The sequence below is a fragment of the Stegostoma tigrinum genome, chromosome 13 (genome assembly GCF_030684315.1).
Source record: "Stegostoma tigrinum isolate sSteTig4 chromosome 13, sSteTig4.hap1, whole genome shotgun sequence".
Taxonomy (NCBI): domain Eukaryota; kingdom Metazoa; phylum Chordata; class Chondrichthyes; order Orectolobiformes; family Stegostomatidae; genus Stegostoma; species Stegostoma tigrinum.
The window spans coordinates 10549721-10560059 of record NC_081366.1 but is presented as its reverse complement, the minus strand read 5'-3'; the positions used below and the strand labels follow the sequence as shown (position 1 = coordinate 10560059).

The following is a 10339-nucleotide window of genomic DNA, read 5'->3' as shown; positions in this document are numbered from 1 at the left end:
AACAGAAAGTCAAAGACATGTTGGTGGAATGTGTAGATATGTGGCACATGAGGTTCAATGCAGAGAAGTATGAGGCAATGCACATTGGTCATTAAAAGACAAGACAAATTATGGGGCACTGTTTTAAAGAGGGTGCAGGAGGATAGGGCTCTGGGTATACATCTGCACAGATTATTGAAGGTAGCAGGGCGGATACAGGGAGCAGCTACAAAACATAGACTATTCTTATCTTTCTTAAGAGGGACGTAGAGTACAAGAGTAGGGAGGTGATGTTAAACTTGCATAAGCTGCTTGTTTGACCTCGGCTGGAATACTACACATAGCTCTGGGCAGCATGTAATAGGAAAAATACCAATGTAATACAAAGAGGGAAGAAGCAATTTACAAGAATGGTTCCAGGAAAGAGAAACACCAGTTATTAGGATAGATTGAAGATGTTGGGACTGTTCTCCTTGGAGACAAGAAGGCTGAGAAGGGCCTAGGCCCAAAACGTCAGTTTCTGTGCTCCTAAGATGCTGCTTGGCCTGCTGTGTTCATCCAGCTCTACACTTTGTTATCAAGGCTGAGAGGAGATCTGGTAGAGGTTTGCAAAGTCATGAGTGGGCTGAAAAGTGGGAGAAACTGCTCACCCTTTCAATAGGATAAAGGACCAAAATCAAGAACAGATGTAAAGTGGTTTCAGGAAGAGTAAATGTAAGGAAAATCTTTTCTCATGCAGCGTTTAGTTAGGGTGTGGAATGCACTGCCTGGAAATTTGGTGCAGGCGGGTTCAATTGAAGGATCCTAGAGGGCATCGAATGATTACATGGATAGAAATAACATCTAATGATATGGGAAGAAAGCAGGAAATCGGCAGTAGGTAAATATGGTGTTTGAGGAGCAGATACAAACACAATGGGACAAATGGTCCTCTTCTACACCGTGTGATTCTACAAAATTGTCAACAGAAGGGAAAACTTCAGCAAAGAAATCTAAAAGACATTTAGGAGATGGTGCATAATGTGGAAATGTACATTTGTCCACTTTGGCTGGAAGAATAGAAAAGCAAAGTGCTATTTAAATGATGGGAGATTCCAATGGTACCTGAGAGGTCCGTGTCCCTTTGTGCATTAATCACAAAATGTCAAGCGAGCAGTTAAGCGAATAGAACGCTGGCTTCAAAGATTTTGCCCTTACATTTTGTCCGTTTTAAAATTATGAAGGAAAGTTAACATTTCAGGTCAGGATCCTTCTTCAGAAATTTCTGGGATTTTATTTACTGACTTTAAAATATTTAACTTTTGTGATGTTTCTGCAAATATCAGGACTTGACTTCCAACGAACTACCCCAGTGAGTTGTGACATGACATTAATTACAATGATTGGAATACAGAGTGAAAATATTTCATAGCAGTTGTACAGTACCTTGGTGAGACCACATCTGGAGTACTGTACCCAGTTTGGGTCTCCTTATTGAAAAAGGATATAACTGCTTTAGACAAAGAGCTGTGAATTCTGGAAATCTAAAACAGTCAGAAATTGCTAGAGAAACTCAGCAGGTCTGGCAGCATCTGTGGAGAGGGAGCAGACTTAATGTTTCAGAGTTATCTGAGTTCCAAAGAAGGGTCATTGGAGTTGTTTCCTCCCTCCACGGATAATGCCAGACCTGCTGAATTTCTCCAACAACTTATGTTTTTATTTCATCATTGCCTTCGAAGTAGTTTTGAGAAGCTTCACTTGAGTCATTACTCAGATGAAGGGCTTATTTTACGAAGACAGTTTGGGAGATTTGTGTCAGTATCTATTGAAACTTAGAAGACTGGGAGGTGATCCTATTGAACCTGTATAAAGGAAGGCAATGGCCTAGAGACAGTATTCAGGGCCCCAGGTCAGCGTTCTTTGAATCCCACTAAGCCAGGCAGTGAAATTTGAATTTAATAAAATCTGGAAGAAAGAGCTGTCCTAATGGTGACCAAGTAACCACCGTTGATTTTGTGAAAACATCTGAGCCACTAATTTCCTTCAGGGAAGAAAATAAGACCATTAGATGACAAGACTTAGGAGCAGAAATTCAGCCATTCAACCCATTGAGTCAGCTCTGCCATTCGATCATGGCTGATAAGTTCCTCAGCCCCATTCTCCCACTTTCTCCCCGAAACCCTTGATCCCCTTGATCATCAAGAACCTATCTATCTTGGTCTTAAATGTACTCAATGACCTGGTCTCCACAGCCTTCTGTGGTAGAGAATTCCATAGATTCACCACTGTCTGGCTGAAGAAGTATCTCCTTATCTCTGTTCTAAAAGGTCTTCCCTTTAATCTAAGGCTGTGCTCTCAGGTCCTGGTCTCCTCTACCAATGGAAGCATCTTCCCAACATCCACTCTGTCCAGACCATTCAGTATTCTGTAAGTTTCGATTAGATCCCCCCCTCATCCTTCTAAACTCCAATGAGTATAGTCCCAGAGTCCTCAAACTTTCCTCATCTGTTAAGATTTCCATTCCTGGGACCATTCTCATGAACCTCCTCTGAACCTGCTCCAGGGCCAATACATCCTTTCTGAGATATGGGGCCCAAAGGCTGTCACCCTTACCTGCTCTGGTCTACATGTGACTCCAGGCCCACAGCAATGTGGTTGACTTTCAACTGTCCTCTGGCCAACAGATGTTCGCCTATTCAGCAATGCCCAGATCCTGTGTATGAAGAAACTATTGGGACTAACCCAGCAAAATGGTGAAACTTTCCCTTGTGGGAGAGTTTAGACCTAGAGGACTAAGTTTAAAAGTTGTGGGTCTCCCACTTAAATGATGGCGATGAGGGGAATTTTGTTTCTTCTCAGAGGCATGTTAATCTGTGGAATTCTCTTCCACAAAGAGCAGTGTGGGTGGGGTCACCGAATATATTTTCAGGTTGAGTTAGCAGGCACTTGACTGTCAGGAGTTTTTAAGAATCAACAGCATCTTTAGAGCCATAGGATCATATGGCGCAGAAGAAGCCCATCGGCCCATCGAGTCTGCGCCGACACATGACAAACACCTGACCTCCATCCTAATCCCATTTACTAGCACTTGGCCCACAGCCTTGGAGTATTATCACGTGCCAAGTGCACATCCCCAGGTACTTTTTGAAGGGTGTGAGGCAACTCACCTTTACCACCCGCCCAGGCAGCACATTCCAGAATGTCACCACCCTCTGAGTAACATTTTTTCCGCCACACCCCACCAAGCCTCCTGCCCCGCACCTTGAACTTGTGTCCTTTCATGACTGACCCTGTGGCGGAGAAGGCAGCATCTATGTTTGGTGTCGGAATTACATGTAGGGCTTCAGTGATGGGGTAGGCCTGGATTGATACTCTTGGAATGGATTCTGATGCGGGCAGAGGGTGTTAGTGGGCCTGGAGATCCCCACTCCCCCCCCCCCCCCCCGCCCCCCCCCCGCGACACTCAGTGTTGACCGGAGCATGAGAAGGACGAAGATGAACTGTTTTTACTTAAATTTAAGTCTTGTATCTTAATTTCAGTCTTAAATCTTATTATCTTCTGTGAGTCAAAATGGCACCAGAGCATAACGACATTTTGCAATTTTCACTGCATTTATTTGTTAAATATATGCAATGATATCTCAGTAATTTCAATTCAATTTAATTCAATTCAACCAAGGGAACATCCGCCACTTATCCACTCTATCCATGTCCCTCGTAATCTTGTACACCTCAATCACATTGCTCCTCAGTCTTCCCTACTCCAATGAAAAGAACCCAGGGCCTATCCAACCTTTCTTCATAACAGAAATTTTCCATCTCAGACCGCATCCCAATGAATCTGCTCTCACCCCATTCAGTGAAATCACTTCTTTCCTGTGATGTGGTGACCAGAACTGCACACAGAAATGGCGCTGTGGTATCACCAAAGTTCTGTACAACTCCAACATGATTTCTGAAGAAGCATCCAGACCCGAAAAGTCAGCTTTCCTGCTCCTCTGTTGCTGCTTGGCCTGCTGTGTTCATCCAACTCCACACCATGTTATCTCCAACATGACCTCCCTGCTTTTGTAATCTATGCCTCAACTGATAAAGTCAAGCACCCCATATGTCTTTTTCACCACCCTACTAACATGTTCTTCTGCCTTCAGAGATCTATGGACAAACGCTCCTAGGTTCCTTTATTCCACAGATTGTTCTGGTGTCATGCTGTTCATTGAATACTTCCTTGTCAAATCATTCCTTCCAAAGTGTATCACCTCACACTTTCTAAGTTTAAATTCCATCTGCCACTTATCTGCCCATTTGACCATCCCGTTTAAAGCTTCTTGTAGCCCAAGACACTCAACCTCACTGTGAGCCACCTGACAATCCCATTTGTCAGGATTCATATGTAGGCCAGACCAGGGAAGCACGACAGATTTCCCTCGCTGAATGATATTAGTGAATTTGAGAAGTTATAGTGATAGTTATGTAAGGATCAGCTTTATAATTCCAGAAAAAAGCATGAGAGTCAGGAGCAACTGTAGGCCATTCAGACCCTCATGTGTGTTCTACCATTTAACAAGAGCATGGCAGGTCTGCATGCAATCTCAAATCCCCATTCCCACATAGTGCGATAACCTTTCAGCTCCTCTCTTTGCAAGAACCTATCCATCTTGACCTTAAAAGTAAACGAGGATTTGATGGGCCTCTGAATGATTTCTGCCTCCTCAACATCTTCAGGAAGGGAGTTCCAAAGACACACAACCTTTTAATCATTGATTTAGTTTACTGAGTTGAAATTTCTGGGGTAGTGTTTGAACAAAGCCTCAGATTATTAACCTCAGTTGGATTACTGGCCCAGAACATTACCATCCATACTCTTACCCCCAACATTTCCAGCCCAGAGCATGCTTGTGATATGGCAAGACCTGGTGATTACAAGCAGCAGAAGGGAACAACAGGGTTTGTTGATTGTGATAATGCTGATTTTTAAGAGTTCATTATTTTGTCCTTTTTTTTGTCAAAGAGAGGTTTTAAGACAGAAGTATTGAGTTGCCTACTGGACAAGCCAATAAATAAAACAGACTGTGAGGCCTTGGGCTTTTCTTAAATTGGAACATTAGAAACAGTGCTCTCTGATGAAGGGTCTAGGCCCGAAACGTCAGCTTTTGTGCTCCTGAGATGCTGCTTGGCCTGCTGTGTTCATCCAGCTCCACACTTTGTTATCTTGGATGGGTGTGGCCAGTTCTCACAGATCAGGGTTTCTAGTTTCTCTTTTAGTTTGACCTTTAAGCAGTTGCTGTTGGGGACTCAACAGGGTTGGAAGCTTCAGCGAATGTCTCTTGGCTGCCACTCTCTCTGAGTTTTTTCTTGATGTTTCTCCTTCTGGGCTGCTGGATTACTTATGAGGCAAATCTATATTTCTGAGTTTGCCTTTTTGCCAAGGGGTGTGTTTATGGGATGTTAATGTATTGGAGCAGTTAATTAGTAATAGTTATTGTATCTATTATTCTGTTCAGTTTTCCAATAGAGTTGTTATTCTAAGTTCTTTCTTTTGTTGTATTTTAACTAATAGTGCTCAAATAAACTCTGTCCTGCTTAAAATCGAGTATTACATAGAACGTTACAGCACAGTACAGGACCTTCGGCCCTCGATGTTGTGCCGACCTGTCATACCGATCTCAAGCCCATCTAACCTACACTATTCCATGTACGTCCATATGCTTGTCCAATGATGACTTAAATGTACCTAAAGTTGGTGAATCTACTACCGTTGCAGGCAAAGCGTTCCATTCCCTTGACCAATTGAATTGCATCTGGAACACATTTGCCTTTAAAATAAGAAAACGTTAGGGTCTAGGCTACATTCTTAAAATATTTACAATGGGTCTGCTCTGGTCCATATCATTGACAGAGTGACGTGAGGAATAAGAAGTGCAGTACTGAGTAGATCATGGGTACTAGGAAGAATGGCCTGTTTCTCTCCACTGAAGAATGAAATAAATCAACACACTTCCTTCAAGACAAACTGATAAAATCTCTTTATTTGTGAAACACCAATTAAAATATTCACAAGTCATTCACCGGCAACCTTACCTATGAGTTGAACCATATTCCAAGGTCAGAAGCTTTACTCAATTCATTAATTTCTTCAGCGTCACAACAGTTTACAGTAAAGTCACTTACGAAAATGTACAGAAAGGCATCGATTTAATTGGCAATACAATACAGAGGTACGAAAGCAGATCTCTGGTGAGGTCCAGAGTCCAGTGCAAAGGCTCAGGCTAGCAAAGAAACCAACACTAGAAATGGTGCATGATTGTCTGATTGATTCACTTTCTCAAATAAGCAAGCAGAAGTGATGAAATGACTCTTTCTCCTAGTTTGTGATACAAAAACAGCAAACAACCCATTTCCATTCCCACCCTCATCCAAGCGTAGCTTCCTGGTTAAATTGTGGAACAGTCTGAAGGGGCTGAATAGCCTCCTCCTGTTCCAATTGAACAGGCTCGAGGGGCTGAAATGGCCTCCTCCTGTCCCAATGAAACCGGTTCAAGAGCTGAATAGCCTCGCAGTAATGTCCTCTCTAATTTCAGTGTCTTGTGTGTGGTCTATTCATTTAAATCCATGGTCTCCTAATCTTTCTTTGTGTGGCCTCACCCAAGTAGTATCTTAAAGGAGATAGCTTGTATGTGACCTGTGCAGTATTTTATGAGTTACTAAGCTGCCTTGTAAGTCAGAGGACCACAGCCTCAAAGCCCAAAGAGGGCACACTGTTCCTGACAAGTTTGAAAAAAAAGTGTCAATTCTTCAAAGCAACTTGTGAATGGTTTCTCTCTATCTTCAGTGTTGGTTAGCTTGTGGATCAAGGGATTGGCTCTAAGGATCATGAAAAGGGACAGCTATCTAAAAGTCTAGTTATTAAGCTCCAAGAGCCAGATTGTCAAAGGCCATGGGAAGGGATTGATCATACAGGCCAATGGACTGATTACTAAGGGCCAATGGACTGGTTTCTAGGGACCAAGGGCTAATTACTAAGGGCTATGAAAAACTACAGGTAACTAAGAACTAGGGGTACAGTTGCTGAGGATCAATGGACTTGTTCGCAAGGACCATGAGAAGTGACTGGTCCCTAAGGGCCAAGAGATAGATTGCAAAGGAAACGCTAGTTTCTAAAAGCCAATGGATTAGTTGCAAAAAGTCAAGAAAAGGGACAAGTTGCTAAGAAAAGGGGCAGGTTGCTAAGAGCCCATAGACAGGTTTCTAAGGGCCAAGAGACTGGTTACTAATGGTCAGAGTAAGAATGGATTGCTAAGAACCAATTGAAAAGGAACAGGTTTCTATGAGTCAATTGTCAAGATGCTGAGAACCATAAGCGTCTTCTAGTTGCCAAGGGCTAATGGAATGGTTGCTGAGGATTCATAAGAAGGGATTGGTTGTGAAGGGTCATGAGACGGGATTGGTTGCTAAGGGTCATTGGACTCATTTCTTGGCATCAAAGGAGTTAAGAGAAGGGATGATTGTCAAGGTCCACATAAAAAAAGACACAATGCTAAGTGTCAATTGCCAGGGTACTACAGACCATCAGAAAGGGCTATTTTCTGAGGACTAACAGACTGTTGTTAAGGGCCATACAAACAAAGATAGGTTGCAGAGGGTCACGAGAAGAGACAGGTTGGTGAGGGTCAATGGACTGATTGCAAAAAGTCAAGTAAAGGGATGAGTTGTTAAGAACCGTAAGGAATGGGTAGGTTGCTAAGGGTCAACAGAGTGGTCACCAATGACCATCAGAAAGAAGTGGCTGCTGAATACCACAGGAGTGATCAGAAGGTGATGCTTCAACTGCTCAGGCCTGTGCTGATTTGTTGGAAGAGCTGACCATTATTAACATAATCTTGCATCCCCCTCCTTTTTCTCCCACAACCCTGTTCTTTTTCGAGTCCAATTGCCTTTCCCATGGAAGTGAGAGGATATGGGAAGCTTGTCATTGCTGGGGAGCTCCAGCAAGAGTGTCTTGATGCTGCATGGGGAATAGGGAGAGGAATTGGCATCAGTCAACAACATATTCTGGCTCATTCTGTGTAATACAGCAGAGTTGTGTGGGCAAGAGTGGTGTCAGATTTCCTTAACCCATTAGACAGAGAGATGGGGAAATGTCAGGGTCCTCACCAACGCTTCAGAAAGATCTTAATTAGGAGCATGTTGTGGATCTAACTTGCTTTGGGTATCACAGGTCAGACCCAGATGACACAGATTTATGACAATCAGCATAAGAATCTGAGCGAGGAGATGAACAGATTTTTTTTCACATAGCGAGTTGCCATGATATGGAAAGAGGTACCTGAAGTGGGGGTGGGTGTGGAAGACACAATGGGCCAAATGGCCGCCTTCTGTGCTGAATTGGTAACAATTAAGTGACAGGAACCATGTAAGCAGAAGCTTTGGGATTTGTGTCCTTGGCGGGGGATGAGGGGATTTAGGGGGAAGATATGGGGGTGGGGGGGATGGATGGGGAGGTGTGTCTATGTGAGGAAGAAGGAGCGGGATAAAAAGTGGAAATTCACAGACGTAGCTGGAGGGCCAACATCTGCTGCAAAGATGAGAAAGCCCTTGTTTAGGTTAGTGCAATCTGTGCATTTGTGAGGCCTCCAATGGGATTCAGTCATAATTGAAGGATTGAGCTCAAACTCAATGAGTCTGAATGTTTCATTCTCAATCATGCCAGTGCAGATTATGCCAGTGGCATTTAGTGCCATGGTCTGGTAGAAGGTAAGGATCCTCTGCCTGAAGTTTCCATTGGGAACCCTTATAAAGCCAAACAACACTCCCAGCTTGTGAGAACAAGAGAAATAAGCAATTTACCCCCAACGATCGCAAGTCTCAGTAAAGCCAGTGTCACAAAAGATCCAAGGAAGCTCATGTGGACGGACTGCCATGTAAAAACGTACAAACAGTGTTCAAAATCATTGCTTTCAAACTGCAATCGGCCAAATTGGGCAATGCATTAATTAGCCCTCTTAGAGCAAAACAGTCATTTATTGACCGTTGTTTTGATTTGAGATGAGGAAGGTTTTCCCTTCTTATTAATCACACCAAAGTACAGGATAGTCAATCCCTCAAACATATCACAAAGTGCTTCCAACTGGTTCAAAGTGCAGTCGTGGTTAAGGAGGGGCACATTAATCACATTAAAATTTCACCTCAGAGACATTGATTCCAGCCTCTGTTAAGCCCACAGAGGACTGTTCCCTTGCCGAGCCCAGTCTTAACTAGACTAGCACTTCCTACCATCCCATTTGCTCCTCGTGCTCTCCAATGAATAATCCCAATGACAGGATGTCGACAATTTTGATGCCTGTTTTCTCCTTCCCCAAGTTCATGTTGAGATTGCAAACGCCCGTAATTTTCATATTTTTTTTGCGCCCGGCAATACAGTAAAAAACATGCATCGCAGCCAAGTTATAAAGTCATCACTTAACTATCACAAATTTAAATACAACTACACCGTAAACTGATTGGAATCATAGATATCACTGTAAACATGCCAGAACGACAGATATTGCCTCTTAGGATACAAAAAGGATGATCAGTTATGAAATTTATCATTCTCCCTGCAAACACGCGGGTGATGAGCGGAGGAACTGATTACTCAACCCAGCAGTGATTCCGCCAAGCATTCCACCTCTCTCTCTGTCCGGTGGGGGGGAGACATGAGTTCAGCAGTGAGGTTACACAGGAGATATTGTCCTTGCGTGCAAGTCAGTCAGGGATAGCAGCAGGAGACTGGAGAGAAGGAGTTTCAGCTGCAGACAGAATTGGGTCAAAGAAGAAAGAAAGTAGTACTTCTAAGCATCCTTTCACCACCTCAGGATGTTCGCAGCATCGCACGCCCGCCACTTCCCATGGCTAACCCACCTGGCATGCACATCCCCTGGATCATCATGGGCAATTCAGCATGGCCAATCCACCTGATCTGCACATCTTTGGACTGTGGGAGGACACTGCAGCACCCAGAGGAAATGTACACAGACACAGACCCAGTCCTGATGAAGGGCTTGGACCCAAAACGTTGACTTTCCTGCTCCTCTGAAGTTGTGCTTTTCCAGCTTCATACCTATCGTCTGTACCGTCACAGATGCTATGTGGGGTACACAGCATCCATAGAAATAAGATGCTGGTTACAGGATAAATATTGAGACAGGACACTGTGTTGGAAATTTTTGTTTTTACACAGAATAATCCTGTGACAACTTCCACATCCATCAGTTTGATGTCTCACCTGGGCAGCAGTCTCTCAGTGGGTAATGCCAGCCTGACCTGGGCACTTAAAGTGCTGGGGACAGCCAACATTTACAGGGCAAACCCTTTCAGGGACAGAAACCAGAAGACAAGAAGA

General features: G+C 43.6%; 1 protein-coding gene across 1 annotated transcript in view; it reads right to left on the bottom strand.

Moving 5' to 3' along the window:
* Positions 1–5960: 5960 nt before the first annotated feature.
* The window catches only part of LOC125458180 (calcium/calmodulin-dependent protein kinase type II subunit alpha), a 230534-nt gene continuing 226155 nt past the window's right edge, over positions 5961–10339 (bottom strand). The window contains exon 18 of the mRNA XM_048543163.2: positions 5961–9746. Within this exon, the coding sequence (XP_048399120.1) occupies positions 9743–9746 (4 nt within the window). The 3' untranslated portion in view covers positions 5961–9742. The remainder of the gene's footprint in view (positions 9747–10339) is intronic.